Source organism: Raphanus sativus, chromosome 4 (assembly GCF_000801105.2).
Source record: "Raphanus sativus cultivar WK10039 chromosome 4, ASM80110v3, whole genome shotgun sequence".
NCBI lineage: Eukaryota > Viridiplantae > Streptophyta > Magnoliopsida > Brassicales > Brassicaceae > Raphanus > Raphanus sativus.
In genome coordinates, this window is record NC_079514.1 from 32,248,669 (window position 1) to 32,267,650 (window position 18,982).

The 18,982-nt window shown below is 31.3% G+C and overlaps 3 protein-coding genes and 1 pseudogene across 3 annotated transcripts; 3 read left to right on the forward strand and 1 right to left on the reverse strand.

Annotated features, from left to right (window-relative positions):
• Window positions 1-1,695: 1,695 nt before the first annotated feature.
• On the forward strand, window positions 1,696-3,293 carry LOC108833929 (phenolic glucoside malonyltransferase 1-like). The gene has a single exon (XM_018607317.2). The coding sequence runs from the start codon at window positions 1,818-1,820 to the stop codon at window positions 3,210-3,212; it is 1,395 nt and encodes a 464-aa protein (XP_018462819.1). The 5' UTR covers window positions 1,696-1,817; the 3' UTR covers window positions 3,213-3,293.
• A 6,844-nt stretch (window positions 3,294-10,137) lies between these two features.
• On the forward strand, window positions 10,138-11,353 carry LOC130511297 (phenolic glucoside malonyltransferase 1-like; annotated as a pseudogene).
• Window positions 11,354-12,476: 1,123 nt separating this feature from the next.
• On the forward strand, window positions 12,477-14,837 carry LOC130511918 (uncharacterized). Its single transcript, XM_057009788.1, has 7 exons — window positions 12,477-12,819; window positions 13,475-13,526; window positions 13,680-13,752; window positions 13,873-13,947; window positions 14,046-14,135; window positions 14,226-14,302; window positions 14,381-14,837. The coding sequence occupies exons 1-7, from the start codon at window positions 12,732-12,734 to the stop codon at window positions 14,385-14,387; spliced, it is 462 nt and encodes a 153-aa protein (XP_056865768.1). The 5' UTR covers window positions 12,477-12,731; the 3' UTR covers window positions 14,388-14,837.
• A 1,541-nt stretch (window positions 14,838-16,378) lies between these two features.
• On the reverse strand, window positions 16,379-18,213 carry LOC108834509 (germin-like protein subfamily 1 member 16). Its single transcript, XM_018607844.2, has 2 exons — window positions 17,362-18,213; window positions 16,379-17,258 (listed from the first exon to the last, which is right to left on the reverse strand). The coding sequence occupies exons 1-2, from the start codon at window positions 17,480-17,482 to the stop codon at window positions 16,714-16,716; spliced, it is 666 nt and encodes a 221-aa protein (XP_018463346.1). The 5' UTR covers window positions 17,483-18,213; the 3' UTR covers window positions 16,379-16,713.
• Window positions 18,214-18,982: the final 769 nt, after the last annotated feature.

Below are 18,982 nucleotides of genomic sequence, written 5' to 3' on the forward strand. Positions count from 1 at the left end.
ATTCTTCATACTACAACGATACACATATAAAACATTAAATAACTAGATGTCAAAAACTTTTTTTCATGGGAACTTGACAGAAACTAGTAATATGCTTCGACCTTTTGGTTTATAGATCCTGTGTATCAAATATTTGTTTGCAAACTCTGCATAGCCATCTCTGGGCGCAAAGAAGACACTAACGTTTGGTAATAAAATTTAGCGATGGTTAATTACTTATTACAAACTATAAAATATTACAAAGATAATTCCACAACTAATAATCTTATAGATTTATGGTGATTTATGTATGATTGAACCCAGAAAGCGATTTATATATGATTGCACCCATAAAGCGCCGCCTTACTATAGGTATGCATGACAACATTCTTTTTCGCCATGCTGAAAATTTCATATAATAATTTTCATTAATTTGTATAACTTAAATTTCTGACACTCGAAACCCATATGTATTAATGGGTTTGTAGTTGAACCATTTATTAAAGTTGTTTCCGGTTGTTAAAGTTTGTACCAGTGTTTTAAATCTGGACAGAACAGGTTAGTAAAAACGTGATAAATGTTGGTATGTATTGGTGAAAACGTGATAAATGTTTGTATGTATGGTTGGTAAAAATAGTGGTGATATAATTTTTAAGTAGTAGTAAATTTTATGATGTAGTAAATTCTTTGCAAAATTTTCACCTATCAAATTCAAAATTTTTTTATAAATATATTCTCCCCGTCTTCCACCAAAACACAATAATGTTTAACTACAACGTTAGTGAGAAGTTATAACCAAATTCTGGAGAGATAGAATTTTTGTTTCTTGAACAAAGTTAGTATGTAATAGCTAAAACACAAAATCATTATATATTTTTACTTTTGAAATTAGGAAAAGGAAAGATAGAACATAGTTTTTGGAAAAAGATTTACTGCTAATTTTGAAAATAATTAACCATTGACCACGAAGACCAGCTTGATTTCAATATTTTAAACCTTTTTGGGGGTTAAACAAAATTTAAAATTCATATATTTTTAAGGCATATTTCGCAAATAATCAGAATAGGAAAATTAAATTTTAAGAGAGAGAGAGTAGAGAGATATAAAAAAAGTAGGAGGGGGTAGGTCTGGAACAGATCTGGATATCTGAGATATTTGGGATACCTGTATCCGGATCCGGATCCGTGATTTTGATATCTGGATTCAGATCTATGCCTTTCGGATATCCGTTAGCAATTATGATATCTGCAAGTATCCGGGTTTGGATCCAGAAAATAATTTGAAAAATGTATATTTTTAAAAATACAAAACAAATCTAAAAATATCAAATAAATTAAATATTTTACAACATTTGTGAACATATTTATGCATATATTATTATTAAAAATAAAATATTAAAATATATGACTAATTTAATTTATAAATATTAATATATCAAATATAATTATTAATAAATTTTAAATATTAATATATTTTAAAATCACGGATCCAATATCCAGATCCAAAAATTAAGATATCCATCGAGATTCAATCGAATCCCAGATTTTAGTATCCGGATTCAGATCGAGGCACCTAGGATATTTTATTTTCAGAGCCAATCCGGAGCGGATAATAAGTCGCCTAGGAGGGGGTTAGAATTTTAGTTATTTAGTGATTTTTATTTGATTTTTGTGTATATATGGCCTAATTTCCGTATTTCTTTCCATTTTAGTTTTTGTTTCCTCTTGTTTAAGCAAAATTGAACATCTCTACCTAAATCTCCCCCATATATACGGCGGCTAGTTAGCCACCACTTATCTGAGTTATCTCTCCTACACCACAACATTTCGTGAAAAAAAATGGATTCTTCACTTAACGTCATTGACGTGTCACGAGTCACCCCTTCTGCCTCGTCCGAGTCACTCACTCTCCCCCTCACCTATTTCGACATTTTCTGGTTCAAATTCCACCCCGTCGAACGAGTCATCTTCTACCAAGTCACTGGCGCAACTCGCCCTCTCTTCGACTCAGTCATCGTCCCAAACCTCAAATCCTCTCTCTCCTCATCCCTCTCTCACTATCTCCCACTCGCCGGAAACCTCGTCTGGGACTCACTCGATCAGAAACCGAGCATCGTTTACTCCCCAAACGACGCCGTTTCATTCACTGTCGCCGAGTCCAACGCTGATCTCTCCCGCTTAGCCGGAAACAAACCGTTCCCTACCGCCGAGTTGCACCCTTTGGTGCCCCAGTTACAAATCTCCGACGACTTGGCCTCAGCCGTGTCGTTTCAAGTCACGCTGTTCCCAAACCAAGGGTTTTGCATCGGCGTGACTGCACACCATGGCGTTCTTGACGGAAAAACGGCAACCATGTTTCTTAAATTCTGGGCAGAAACATGCAAACGCCAACAAGACCAAACGGTAAACACTTCCTTACCACAGGATCTAATCCCCCTTTACGATCGTACGGTCATTAAAAATCCGAACAATATCGAAGCGAAGATTTTGAACGAGTGGTACTCTTTGCTCAAAATGTTCTCCGGCGGTAAAGAACCAGACAACCCCAAGAGCTTAAAGATTCTTCCGTCGCCGGAGCTTAGTCCAGACGTCGTCCGGTTAACTCTGGAACTCACCCGTGATGATATCCAAACGCTTCGTGAGCGACTCAAGAGAGAGTCCTCTGCTTCAACGTCACCTAAAGAGCTAAGATTGTCGACGTTTGTAGTTACGTATTCGTACGCGTTAACGTGTCTAATCAGAGCTCGTGGCGGTGACCCGAGTAGACCAATCGGGTATGGCTTCGCGGTGGATTGTCGAGGCCTTCTTGATCCGCCCGTCCCGTCGAGTTATTTCGGGAACTGCGTTTCGGCTACGTTTAAAATGGCGTTAGCGGCGGAGACGTTTATGGGTGAAGAAGGGTTCTTGGTTGCTGCTAGCAGTGTTAGCGATTCGGTTGAGGAGTTGGATGAGACTGTTGCGCTGAAGCTTGTGGATATGTTGGCCTCGTTTCCCGATTTTCCGCCAGGGGCGCAGCTTGTGTCTGTTGCCGGGTCGACCCGGTTTGGCGTGTACGGGTTGGATTTCGGGTGGGGTAGACCCGAGAGAGTTTTAGTTGTGTCGATCGATCAAGGCGAAGCGATATCTATGGCAGAGGGTAGAGATGGGGATGGTGGTGTGGAGGTTGGCTTCTCGCTCAAGAAACACGAAATGGAGGCTTTGATTGATTTGCTTAACGACGGATTAAAAAAATAGATCACTTTTCGTGATACATTAAGTGCTAATATAGTGAATAGTGTGCCATTTATATTCTTATATCACAACATTTTCAGGAAAGACACAGACAATACTTCGGCTTAGATTTTAAGGAGATCATGAGAGGTTTTAGCAAAGAGGCGAGCAGAATTCCACCCTCGCTACTTTCTTCAATATCAAAAAGTCAATCTTTAGCCAAAAAGAAATGTCAAAAATGATGTTCAATAGTAAAAACTTATAAACTAATCTATTAAAATTGAATTACATTTTGTACTTAACCCTGAATTTTACTCAATAATTACATACTTATGCCACTGATTTTAAAACACAGTAGTTTTGGTTACAATCTTCTGATGTCGAGAATAAAACAACTGACTTAAACATTTACGAGGCTTCACGTTGTTTTACTAAACGGACCGGACAAACCCAACTTTATAAACATATTAAATAATCATGTCTCTGAACTTCAAACTCAATCAAAATTCATTTTAATTTTTTCTAGCCAAGATGAGCATCTATACTATTAAATCAGAATCTTTAATATGATTCTGCCTTTAGTTTTTATAGTTATTTACAAAATCATGTCATTACCTTTTTTGAAGTGTTATTAATTATTTTAGTCAATTAAACAAAAACAACCAATAAAAATCAACTAATTATAGACAAATCACATTTGAGCCATTAATGTTCTCTCTCCACCAATTATACCATCAATTCCCAGTATTATAATTATCAAGGATTCTCTTGAAACCCAAACAATCGTAATTATAAGCAGAATCCTAAACTATACAGCCCTTAACCCTAAAATATATCAGTTACCAAAAAAACCCTAAAATATAACAAAAAAACTAAACAGAAATTAACATATCGTACAAATAATATTATCTCCACACTGAGACATATTTTTCCCATGTCTCATATTATATGACTTTTTGGTATGCCAAGGGCATGAAAATATATACAGCTATAAATGCTTTAGAGTTTAGAAAATATTATTTGTAATAATTTTTTTGTTTATGAAAATATATACCAAAGTAATCACTTTATGATGTTTATGATTCAATTTTATTTACAAAGAACTACAATTTATCAAGCTTTTATAAATATCGATTTTCGTAATAAGAATATTACCGGTATATTCTTTAACCATTTCCATTTTTTAGCTTTCGTAATATGCTCATAATTTTATTTAAAAATATTATATGAAATTAAAATATCATATTTTATTAACTTTGTCATCAATCAACATCACTAAATACAAAAAAACTCAACCATTTACTAGATACAACTAACAGGAAATTCAAGAGAAATTGCCAAAAATACCATTTTCATAGTACCACTTTTCATGTTTACACTAACCACTACTTTTAATGAAGGGTCTAGATTTAAAGGTTTAGGATTTAGGGTTTAGATTTGATGTTTTAGGGTTTAAGGTATATAGTTTAGGGTTTAGAGTTTAAGATTTAGGGTTTAAGAGTTAAGGATTTAAGGTTTATAGTTTAGACTTTAGGGTTTAGGGTTTAGGATATTGAATTTAGGGTATATAGTTTAGGGTTTAGGGTTTAGAGTTGAAGATTTTGGGTTTAGGATTTAGAATTAGAGGTTTAGGAATTAGAATTTGGGATTGGAATTTTGAAAAACATATAAAAACAAAGATATAAGAGTCTTTACCATTTTAATAAATAAGGTATTTTTGAAAATGTGTCTTTAGTGGTGGTAAAGATGAATAATGGTACCTTGAAAGTGGTATTTTTGAAAATTCCCCGAAATTCAATGATTACTTTTTTAAATGACTGAATTAGGTGTACTGTTAGACCGAGTAATCAAACTTTTTTTGGTTAGTTTTAAATCCTTTTTTTACTTAAGATGGGCCATCAAAGCCCAAATTGTTTAATATAATTTTACATGGATTTATAAAAGAAAAACACTCTATTTTGTTTAGACTAATAATAAATTTAACTCATTTGAAAAATATTATTTCATTATTTCAAGAAACAATAAATGGCTTTTCTATTGATATTCGGTATAGGCATTCATTTTATAATTCATAATACTTTTTTTTTGTCAACTAATTCATAATACTTACATATAGAGTTATAGCGCTATATTATTTTATTGATTTTGTTAATTAAATTTGTTTAATTATATCAAAGGTTAAACCAAATAATTATAATTTTTTTTAACTTTAATAGCATTGATTTAATTTTAATAAAAATTTAATATTCCATCCTTTTCAAAACTATTGACTTTAAATATAATATTATAAATCAGCATCATTTTATATAGTATTACCTTTATATCTCAAAAATGGTCACTCTAAAGATATAAAACAACTAATACACATATACAAAAAACATATTTATATATCTCATACAAAAACATATGTTATAAAATATAATATTCTAAAAAGAAACCATTCCGCGCTTTTAAAAGTGCGGATCAAAATCTAATTGTATCATAAAGCTTGGCCCCATTTAGTAAACTTTTTTATATAAAACAAATTAAATAATACTATATTTTCTTCACCATTTAATGGTTGTTGTTTTCTGTAGTAAAAATACCAAACAGAAATACATTCCATATTAAATATATCAATATTTACAAAATATAGTGTTATACAATTTAGTTTAATCACATATAGATATTTATAGGATACAATATTAAATAAAATAGAAATAATTTATAATAATTCATATAAAACTAATGTTTGAAATAAAAAATTCAATATTTTGTTACATTTTAAAACACATAAACAAATAACAATTGGTTAATATCTGATTAATAAATTTCATAGAAAATCAACTGTAGAGGTTAGAAAAATTATAAAAAAAATGCACAAGTAAAAAAATATTTCGAAATAATATTATGTACAAATAAAAAGAGATAATTGTCCTAAAGATCCAATAGTATTGTTTCATTTCTGAACAAAGAAACATAAAAACAATTTTGAAAACTTCTGTACTGAATAACTTAAATAAATATCGTGTTTTACGGCTTTTAAATTTAAATAAGTGTCATTCGAATATTATAAATGTCATCATCATGTTTGAGCCAGATCACTTTCAGTCCGGATGGTTTATAGCAACCTAAAAATATAAAAATAAACTGTAATTTTAAAATTTTCAGTAAATAGTTTTATACTAAAAAATTCGAAGCCCGCGCTCATAATCTAGTTGAATACTAATCAAAACACACAGAAATAGACAAATGTAATGTGTCACCTGAGAAGACTATTAAAAATTATCCACGTTTATAGTTTAAAGGCATGTCATCATCTTCTTTTAATATCAGAGATTGTGTTCGGTTCCAAAAATTTACACTGTCGTATCACATGGGGATATTTTATAAAATATCATAGGGACACCATATTTTGTTTGAACAGAAAAAATGGTGAATTCGGCACAATTGATCAATCACCTTGCTGTCTCCACTAGGATAATAAGCTCACGTTACTAAGCTCAACAAGGGACACCAACTTAAAGTCAAACTATCATATAAACATTCCCAAAACGTTCGTCAAACAGCTCCCAGTAAACTAAACCATTCAAATTGTTTATGGTTATGACTAAACCGGTGTTTTTTTGTGCAACTACTAAACCGGTTAGTTTAAAAATATGTAGTGAATCGTAGGTTTTATGATATATAAAGCTTTTATTTTGTTTTAAAGAAATATTTTAAGCTTATAATTTGAAAACTACACTATTGTTTAAGTTTTTGGGAAAATACATTTAAGTAAATACAAATTTACCAAAATTGTCCAATCTTAATATTTTTCAATTCCTAATTTATTTTATATTAAAAATAACGGTTTTACAAAAAAATTGTTTTAAATCAAAAATCTTTAGATAACCCAATATGCTTTTAACATATCTTAAACTTTTTATTAGTTAGAAAAAATAAAATAATAACTCAAGATGACGTCTCGTCTCTTTCGTTGTATCCTCTATTTCTGATTTTTTTTATTTCTCTAGTTTTACATATTCTTTCTCTGGTCTAATTAAAAAAGCTTGTCGATTTAATTATGCTTCTATCTTATTATGAAAATAGCTATGTCTTTTCTTTCTTTTAGAAAAATCATATTGCATATAGCTGGTACATAATGACTTCTAAAAAGAATGAATATTTTGTAGAGAATACGAAAAAAAGAATGCAAACAAACATGATTTGTTTATATAAGGTTAAGAAAATAATATAAAATATATATTGATTTCATGATAAAGGTTTTTTATTTTATAATATTCTTGTGATGAAAAAAATCTGATTATCGTATTATTTTAAATGGTAAAATAACATATCTATCTCCTTCTTTGTATCCTCTATTTCTGATTTTCTTTTTATTTCTCTAGTTTTACAGATTCGTTCTCTCATCTAATTAAGAAAGCTTGTTGATTCATGAATCAATTTCAGTTTCTAATTATGCTTCTATTTTATTATGACAATAGTTTTGTTTTCTTTTAGGAAAATCATATTGCATATGACCGGTAGATAATGACTTCTAAGAAAAATGAATATTTTATAGAGAATATAAAAAAAAGAATGCAAACAAACATGACTTGTTTATATAAGGTTAAGAAAATAAATTATAATCTATATGAATTGCATGCTAAATTTTGTTTATTTTATAATATTCTTGTGATGACAAAAAAAACTTATTATTGTATTATTCTAAATGGTAAAATAACATATCTATCTCAACACACATAAATTTATTTTAAACATAAATAGTTATAATAATATTATTTTTATTAGTTTAGAATTTATATCTTAATTATTGAAATATCTAATCTGGGTAAAAAGTCAATTCACATTTAAGAAAATATAGTCTTCAAAAAAATTAAAATAGAAGGTTTAGTTTTCAAATTTCAATCTATTAGTGGAGTAATTTACAAAGTATCCCTTTATCTAATTACTCATTTAAAAGTTATATTATATATTTATTTCGGAGATAATAGCAATAACAATATTTTCAAATTTGATATTTATATATTAAAAGATAACATCAAAGTTAAATTACGTTCATTTCTTATATTTTAATTTATTTATTATTTTCTATCATTATATTGTTTATTGTTCGCAATCGAACCCTTAATTTCATCTATAGATAATAATTTATTCTTTTATTTTTAATATTATATATATATATAATTGTTCGCAATCGAACCCTTAATTTCATCTATAGATAATAATTTATCCTTTTATTTTTAATATTATATATATATATATATGTATATATGTGTGTGTGTGTGTGTGTGTATATACTGATTTTTATATGGATACTAGTTCTATTTTTGGATCAATGCGCGGTTTGTATTTATAATATTTTTCTTTACTTGTCTAGTTGTTTATTGCTTATTTGTGTTCAGAATTTTTTTTTTGAATTCCACATCTAACTTTCATATCATTTATTATTAAAAGATTACTTTTTACTGTCATTTATTTTTATTTACATATTTCTATTTTTCATAGGATTTTTCTTGTTCGATCTAATATAAAAGTTCATATAATTTTATAGTTCATAAAGTTGCATTTATGTAGCAAATCTTTATAATTCCAGAAATAAATATATACTTATTTTCAACAAGTTTTATAATGAACTTAATTTGATCTATTTGAATTGATAACTAGATTTCACACAAGAGGAAAATATCCAAATAGCATTTATTAAAAGTTAAAAGACAAATATAATCTCTATTTATAACTAGATGATTAATTAAACCTATAATTTTAAAATTAGAATTATTTTAAAGTATGTAAACAATAAATTATACAAAAATATATTTTATATGTAGGTTTAGAGTTTAGTGATTAAAGTTTAGGGTTTAGTTTTAAAGGTAGAGGTTAGGGTATATGGTGGTTTAGTTTTTTTTTTTCCTTCTAGTTTTATGAATGATGTTTTTGAAGTTTTTCATGCTATTTTGTCACAAAAATTGTAGTATCTATGGGATTTTCACAAGTTCTTTTATAGAATCAATACTATTAATTCTTAAACATGTCCAATTGATATTAGTTAGGTTCAATTTAAAATTCCTAACAATAAATGCCTTTTAATATAACTGCATCTATAAGTTATATATATTTTTAATTTAACCGCCACTTAAATTCCTAATAACTAGCATTTTTTCAAACTTCTACAATAACTGTTCGACCATGATTAAAAATGAATAACTGTTTGAACAAATTACAAAATGTTGTCAGAATGGAAACGATGATCAATTGATCAATATGATGCATTACGCATACGTGCATGTTATAATTTTTTTTGAGGGAAAAACTGGGAAATTGTTTGGTTACAAAAAATCTGGGTTCTGTGATGATGATGTCTATTCTTTTAAAGGAAAAATTGATGGTGACAATAATACTGTTTTTTATTTGAATAAGAAATAATTTTAAAATCTGATGATAAAACGTTAGATTTTGATTAGTGCAATTTAGACATGAAAAAAGAATTTTTTTAATCCTGATAATTTTTACTAATAATCCTAATACACATATATAAAAAATTTTACACATAATTTATTTTGGTCAAAACTCTTACTAATAATTTTTTAAAATATTTTACCCAAATATGATTAAAAACTAAAATATAAACATCAAATTTCTAAAAATATGTAAAAACTACAAAATTAAATAGCACAAATATTTAGGTTTGCAACATCACAAATTTAATACAATTATCAAAAGCTCTTACTAATAACTTCTTAAAAATATTTGACCCAAATATGATTACAAAGAAAAACTAAAATATAAAAATTAAATTTCTAAAAAATATGTAAAATAAAAATATATCCGTCCATTTAAAAGGCGGGTCAAAATCTAACTTCCTAATTAGAATACAAACAGATTCTAATAATATAACTAAAAATAAAAAGAGTTAATAACTAAGTTACACATTAGTTCAACCAGTGGTTCAACTGATAGCCGGATTATGGGTTTTAAAGGGTTTTCGTGAGTTTTCGCGGATGCTTAAATAATATTTTTTCTTAAAACTCAAACCAGATTACATACCGGATCAATGAGTTTATCGGTTCAAGCGGGTTTAGAACGGATCTCAAAACACTAGGTACAAATTTATAGTTATACAACATCACAAATTCAATACACATATATGATTACAAAAACAAACACAAATATAATTACAAAAAACACAAATATAAAATTAAATTTCTTTACAAAATTAAAATAAAAAATAAGGGCGGGTGAGAATCTAGTACATTTTAAAATTTTATTGTCATAATGTGTATGATATAAATAGAAAAAATAAATGCTGACTTCTCAAGTTTATCCGGAAATGAAGTGTCCTTAGCCACGAGTTATACCCATTGGTACAAGAGTTAGGAGTTTCGGACGAGTCAGCTTCCGCCATGCGCTCAGTGACCCTGTTTCTAACCCAAGGATTTTGCATCGGATTAAAGGCACCCCATGGCGTTTAACATGGAAAAATGACAAGCATTTTTCTCAAATCACGGGCCCAGATATGTAGACAAGCAAACCAATTTCTATATATAATTAACGCTTTCAACTCCTTCCCCAAAACGTTTGCCGGCGGCAAAGAATCAGACAGCCTTAAATCTTTGAAGCATTTCCCGTCGCCAGAGATCGATCTCGACATTGTCTCGCTTCACGTCAAATCTCACTCGAGAAGATATCCAAACGCTTCACGAGCGGCTCAAGAGAGAATCATCAGACTCCAAGCAGTTACGTCGAAACGCGTTCATGTGCTTGATAAGAGCTTCGTTGAATTATTTCGGGAACCGTGTTTCCGCCGTCGTTAGGATTCCATTGACGGCCGCAGCGTTTTTGGGTGAAGAAGGGTTTTTGGCTGCGGCAAGATTTGTCAGTGGTTCCATTGAAGAATTGGACGAGAATGTGGCTTGGAAGATTCCGGAGCATTTCAAAGTGTACTCGTCTACTCCTGTAGGGTCACAGGTTCTGTCCGTTGCCGGATCGACCCGCTTTGGAGTATACGGGTTAGATTACGGGTGGGGGAGATCGAGAGAGTAGTGCTTGTGTCGATTAATCAAGGCGAGGTTTCATTTGCGGAGAGTAGAGACGGAAGCGAAGGCGTGGAGATTGGCTTCTCTCTCAAGAAACAAGAAATGGACGTTCTTACTGGTTTCCTTCAGGACAAACTAGAGAATTAATTAATCACTTCCTTTATGGCCAAAACATATTTTTTTTTGAATGGTTTTGCCTTTGATCGTTGTTTCTAAATGGTTAACTATGATCATTGTATTTGGTAGGCCTAGGCATAAAACCCAAAACCCGAACCCGACCCGACTCGAAAAACGGTATCTGATCAGTTTTAATTCATTGAGAAAACCCGATCAGGTTTAATTTTTCGATACATTGGACTATGGGTTCGGTTCGGTTTAAACGGATAACCGAAGTATGACCTGAAATAACCCGAACTTATATAATATATACTATGTATGTATAATGTATGTACAGAAGCACACATGTTACAAATTTACGAGTTCCAACACTTTGTGTTTCGAAATCCCTACCCTAATGTGAAATCGAAACGGCTGAAGAGGAAGCGATTCAGTTTCTTCCTAGATTCGAATTCCCTACCCTAATCTCCTATTTAATCGAAGAGTAGCAGAGCCTCTCATGTTTCATACGCAAAATCTCGACGTCACACTCTCTCCACCATCTGCGATTTCGAGGAATCAATCTCAGGTTAGCGACAAGCATCTGAATTTTTTCTTCTTCCTCTATTATGAGTCACGAGTTGAGAATCTTAGCAATCCTGATTAGGCCGGATTTATAGATGAATTATGGATGAGATTGAATGTTTGGGTTTTAATTCTAATGAACTATGCATGAGATTGATTGTTTGGGTTTTAATTCTGATGAACTATGCATGAGATTGATTGTTTGGGTTTTAATTCTGATAAACTATTCATTAGATTGAATGTTTGTTAGTATTGTTGCGCTTGAATGTAACTTGTTTTTTTCATTTTTATTTTAGATGAATTCATCTTCAGCACCAAACGTTTCGGACAATAAAAATGACAAAAGAGTAATTTAGACCAGGAAAATATCCTAATTATTTTTGAAAAATATGAGTTATTTTAGTAACAAAACAATAAATTTGAGTCATTATAGAAATCTATACTATACTAAAAGCTAAATAAGATCAACAATGAGAGTATCCACGTCATTTAATTAAATCCTCCAATCATATATCTTCAATCTGTCACGTCATTTTCGTTTATGTTGGCTAGCCCAATTCAAGCCCAGTTTTGCCTAAACCTTAATTTCGTCTTTAAGCATAGAGAGTAGTTCATCTTCCGATTCTTCCACTTTGTCTTCCCCTGATTACTCTCTAAATCCGTTACCGCTTGCTCATCTCTTCTTTATTTGTTCTACCTCCCTCTCTTTCTCCTTATATATAAGTTGATACCATATCTTTGTCGTGAATTACTTCAAAGCAACACCCGACTCTTCCACTTCTTCTTCACCGTCTTGGTTGCTCTGTAATCTTCGTCTTCACCTGAGTACTTTGAAATCTCTTTCATGGAGCTGATGGTATCGTATCATTATTTGGAGATTCGAGATCTGATTCTACTCACGTCTCTCACACTCTCATCGCGCTTCTTCTCTGGTTAGTTCTTCTCTCTCTGGTTAGCTGTTATGTTTTAGCTTTGATCAGATTTACAGAGAGATCGCATTGCTTCTTCAGCTTCGAGATCACAAATTGGAATATTAGGAACCAAAAATCGAATTCAAATTAATGGGTATGATTGGGTTTTGAGTGTTAATCGATTCTGATTCACAAGTTATTTCAATCAATCATAAAGTTTTGAGCTTTTTGTAGTAACCGGCTACATACTGTTCTGCAATATCTCCTTGCTCCTGAACAATCTTAGATTCAAACAAAGGAACGAAATTGGAGTTATTAGTTTGTTTTTGGATTGTTTTGGTAAAAAAAAAGGCTTTCGCTTGTGTTGCTTCTCTGTGACAAGTGGCTGTGTTTTTGTATTGACATGATTGTAAATTAACAAAGTTAGAAGCTTTTTGATGCAATAATTTAGAGCCGGACTGCTCTGGATCCAGCAGAAGTTATAAGGCTTCTTATTTGCTGTCTGGGTCTGACATGTGAAGGTTATTAGCTTCTTTCAGTATACTTTGTGTTTCAAAATCATTAGCTTTTGATCAAACCATTCGCAGAGATAACATGCACAGAGTGCTACTATTTTTTTTTTTTTTTGGTTTCATCCTATTCATAGCTGGTGTAACTTAGTGTCTACCGTTTTCAGTTGCAGCCGCAACCTTCCAGGACGTATGGCGGCCAAGAAGCTCGAAAACTTGGTAGGTATCTGTTTTCTTATATATCAACTTTTGGCAAATTTCATTTTAATGTTTTGAGAAATGTGAGTGTTTCTGACATATATATATATGGTTCTGTCGGTTGCTAGAGCATAACTATATTGGATCAGGGCATCTTCTGCTTGCTTTTATTAGTGATGGACGTTGTTTAGCTCATCTGGTATTGGCCAAGTTGGGTGTAAACGCTAGCAACATTCGGACCACCGAGGTAAAGCCAAAAAAAAGAGGAGCTGCATTTGAATAATTTACAAATCAAGAATTAATTTACCTAATAAGCACACGAGTTTCTCTGGTAAAACACTTTAACACATGTCATTGTGTTAAGTAGGTTATACGCATGGTTGGGGAAAACAACAATGAGACAATAGTTGAGATGAAGAGTTATCAACTAATTGTTGATAAGGTTCATCATACTATTCAATGTTCCCTTTAGCTAACCTCTTTATATTCTTTTGAGTTTATATTTGAAAAAAAAAGACTAATTAAATTGGTTGTTGTTAGGTTGATGAGGAACTAAGAGAGATTGAAAAGAAACTCAGCCAGGTGGAAGAAGAGATGATCAAAGCTTTAGATTATGAAGATTTAGAAAAGGTGACAAACTTTATTTTCGTTTTAATCTGAAAACCCCACTTACCGTTTGCTGTTGTGGAGATTCAGATGTATGCTTTCTTCTTGATGCAGGTTTGGTTTGCTCCTCATAACCCACTCGCGAAGTTCCTTTGTGCATCAAAGGGATTGTCTTCTTTTGCTTTTGGCAGGTAAATGTTTTCCATAATATCAGTAAACCCTCAAAAGAAACAAACTCATCCTGATTGGTTTTGATTCTGGGACTGCAGGGAATAGCACTAGACATACTGGTGGCGATGGGAGTGATCAAATCACTCCATTTCTGGTTGGAGGTGGAACAAATCCAGGAAGCTATTCAGAAAGTGTTGGTGTGTGTGGAGATGGTTATCTTTGCTTCTGAACCTTTGCTGCTGTTCAGAAGCATGCTTACCATGTTGGTCCTTACAGCGGGGAGACCAAGAAGAAGCTCGATAAAAAGACCGAATGATCTTGGTCCGGTTTAGAGTGCAAATCGACTTGAGTCCATTTTGTAGTAAATCCTCTGTGTGTTTTGTAATGCTATGTTATTCTTCTTCAGCATATAGTGTTTGGGAGACTTGAAACTTTTGATATGGGGAAAGGATACAATAATGTTGAGATATTCAGATGATATGGTCAATAATGCTAAACCACATGTACTATACAATTTGAGTCAATATGATGTCATTTCACTGCCTACAATTGAATTTTTTTTTTTTTTGTCATCGTGCCTACAATTGAATAAGAATAACAAAACAAAATCCTAACAATGTGCTCATGCTCAATTGAATTTGTTATTTATTTTATGATTCTTTGTTTGCTTTAACCAAACAAAGCCACTACTTTATAGGTATTATTTGTTTTTTAACCAAATTATTGGAATAACAAAAATACAATAATGTTGAGATATTCAGATGATATGGTCAATAATGCTAAACCACATGTACTATACAATTTGAGTAAATATGATGTCATTTCACTGCCATCAATTGAATAAGAATAACAAAACAAAATCCTAACAATGTGCTCATGCTCAATTGAATTTGTTATTTATTTTATGATTCTTTGTTTGCTTTAACCAAACAAAGCCACTACTTTATAGGTATTATTTGTTTTTTAACCAAATTATTGGAATAACAAAAATATAATAATCTATTAATAATAACAATTTGTGAAAAATTAAACCGAAATAACAGACTACAATAAATCTAACAATACTAAAAGAGAATATATATATATATACAATTGTTATATATTAATAGATTGTAGTCTGTTATTTCTGTCATATATTAAGGGTCTTTGATATATCATGCATATATAGTATTTTTTACAAATGGTAAAGTAAACATTTTAACATCGTATTCACATATCATTCAAGTCACTCAAGAAACCACAATAATGCTACATGTTATGGCCAAACTTACAAACAAATGTTATGTCTATCCACTTACAAACACATTCCTATTAAATAATTTTATTCATAAACTTTGTGTTTACTTTATTTAAATTTCAAAATATAATTTTTATTTATTTTAAAGGTCCATCCTAATGTTATTGGGAAAATAGACATCATAAAAAATCTTACCATAAAAAAAACTTAATACAAAAATATAATTCTTTAAAGGCTTAATTTTCTAGGGGTACAAACAAAAAAATATAAACTGAAAGGAAAAATTAAAAAAAAACTTTTTGATCTTGAAATGTCTCACATGTAACTTTTGTATATTTCTTCATATGAAATTGCCAAACAACATATTTAGACAATTTCAAAGTAGATAAGAGTAAAAATAAATTATCCTGATAACAATCACTAATCTAAACATATATAAAGGTGAATGGAAAATAAAATTAACTATCATGTTTGAGTTTGCTAATTAATTTTTTAAATAATACATAAAGTATTATTCACCTTAACATTCGGAATGAAATATTACTCTTACTTTATCTAAGATGAATTACATTAATCCACTCAGGAGCTAATAAAAACATACATTATACAAAAGGCTAATGTCGCATTAATTAAGCAACAATGTGTACGTTAAAAAACTCAACCTATAAACATTTGTTTCACTGTTTTAGACATTTTCTGATTTATTAATTTTAAATTCATTATATTTTTAACAAAATACACATAATTTATAAATATTATAGAAAATTTATTTTTGGTCTATTAATTGATTGAAAATAATATGTAAAAGCATTTTCCGCGCGTAGCGCGGACAGAGACTCTAGTTACTTGTAATGACTCTAATCATACCTAGAATTACTAAACTAACTCTTAAAATTAAATAGTATACTATGGTTTAGATGTGATTTAGTAGCCTATTGGCGCATGTTCTATGTAACATACGGCTTCATTTTCGCGAAACTTAGTGGAATGAGTACATTTTAACAACTCTTAAAGACCTGATTAGGTATCCATGAAAATTTAACTATGCCGATATCACTTTATTTTTAAGAGCTTTAGAAGTAATATATAAGACAACATTATTTATTTAGTTTTATATGACATAACATTTAGTTTTACATCATTGTTTAAGTGCATAAATATAGCAATGATAAGCACTCCAATGACTTAGAAGTTTCATGGACCAAACTTAGCCTGAAGTTCTTTAACAATATTTGCATCCAACTGGAACGCCCTGGCTAGAACTTTTGGATATATAGGAGGGTTTGACCCGAACACAGCATTTGCGATTGTGATTACACCAGCGTTCTGACTACTCAATCCTGCAAAAGCAACGGCCGGGACTTTCCCAATATTTACCTGAAAATGAATCATTCCAATGGGGAACACAAATACGTCGCCAGGATGCAATACTTTGGCGAATAAACGGTTATTGTCTTGATTGGAAGAGACAAACCCGACGTATAATTTTCCTGTGATGAGGACAAGGATCTCTGACCCACGGGGATGCGTGTGAGGCGGGTTTTGTCCATATGGAGCGTAGTCTATGCGCACCAATGATATGCCCATGGTGTTTAGCCCTGGGATCTGATCAACATTAACCGTGGTCACATTGGACCCAACTTGGTTAGTGGTGTTCCCAGGCACGTTGAGGCCTGAGAAGAAAAAATCTTCTGCATTAACTCGCATCGGGTCTTTACAGAACCTACCATTCACAAAAACTGCATGTAGAGATATATTTCAAAGATCATACGTTATTACAACGTTAGAATCAATTTGAATGGAGAAAATAAGAGAAATAAATGAAATATGTTTTTTTAGTACCGCCATATAGGTCATCAATGGCGACACAGAAGTCTTGTAGTGGACTTGGATCATAAGCTTCAGCAAAGGAAATTACCAAAGCCAATATGGCAATAGGGATGAGAGCATGAGAAAACCTCATTTTTAGATAAAAGGTTATGTGAATGCTCTCTCTAGATTCGTTTACGTGTGTGGTTTGTGAAGCATGAGTGCTTAATATTTATAGGACAAGCTCATAAGTCATATTATATATATTTTTTTTTGACAAAGGCATAAGTCATATTATATTTGACATGGTTTTATTTATTATTTTATGTCTTCGTATTTAACAATATTGTAACTGGTAGTTCAGCTTGTTTAATAGAATGCATTAAGTAGTTAATGAGATTACAGCGAATTTGGTAGACTCTTAGTTGGAATTATAAGTAGTTACATAAGAAAAATTAAACAAAAGAGACTGGTAGTTGGAATTCCTTTAGGAAGATACTGTTGCAAAATAACGTATGCTTTTTTTCTGGAACATCATAACGTAAAGCCTATTATGTTAGGAGAGATCCCACAATGGCTTAACTTATCTAGCAAAGAAATCGCATTTGCATAGAATTATGTACAAGTACAACAAAAGTGTCACAGCGAAGATTAAGGTTGCAAATAGTGTGTGTGTGTAAGATGCATTAATGAACTGAATGAAGAGGAGCCAAACCAACCAGTAAAACTGTAAAATCTTACTATATATTAAATGAGAAGTTAAATAAATTTTGATTTTTTTTTTGTGGCGAATGATTTTTTATCATGTGTTGCTCATAAGTGTACAAATAAAAAGTAACTATAGAACAAATTAATATAAATTACCAAACAACTCAACTAATATTACAAATAATAATTATGGTAACTAATTGTAGAAATATAAAAAGAATATATAATGTTTTATCAATTTATTTTATTTTATCAATTTTATTTATAATTATATAAATAATTTTAATATAAGACCATATTAGAACTTTTATGTTTTTAAAGCCCACACATCTTATACTATAAAGAAGAAGAGGATTCTCTTCTCCTCTTGCCACGTCAGATAATAGTGATATGAGAACATGCCGCGTGTCCTATTCTCAAAACGCACGGTATCATTTACGCTCTGATTCGTATGGACTTTTTGTTCGTGGGGCCATTGTCTCTTCGTCGATCTACTTGCGTGCTTTAACAATACAATGTGATGAAACACCGCATATTTCATTAGGGTTCAAGTAAGTTTACATTCGCATCTCCAAATCTATGGCTACGTCGGTTGCGCAGCCGATCGTATTCGCATCTACCTGAGCTAAGATGATAAATCGGTTCTTTCACATATTTCCCTTATCCTCCTCTCCCTTTCATTCCCCTCACCCATTAAGCCTCTCCTTTCCTCGCCATGCGTCTCTCTCTCCGACCACTACTTCTCATTTTCCGTTCCTGAGAAGCCTCTACGTGTAGCCATCCTCCTCAGTGGCGGCGGCGATAGAACCGTCGCCCTCCGCCTCCTCCACGCTGCTGACCACTCTTGAACCGCCTTATACCTCAAAATCTGGTTCCAGGTATGTCTCTGCTTCTTCATCTCATGTCTCTGTCTAGAAATATGGGTCTGTGATATTTTTGTGTTCTG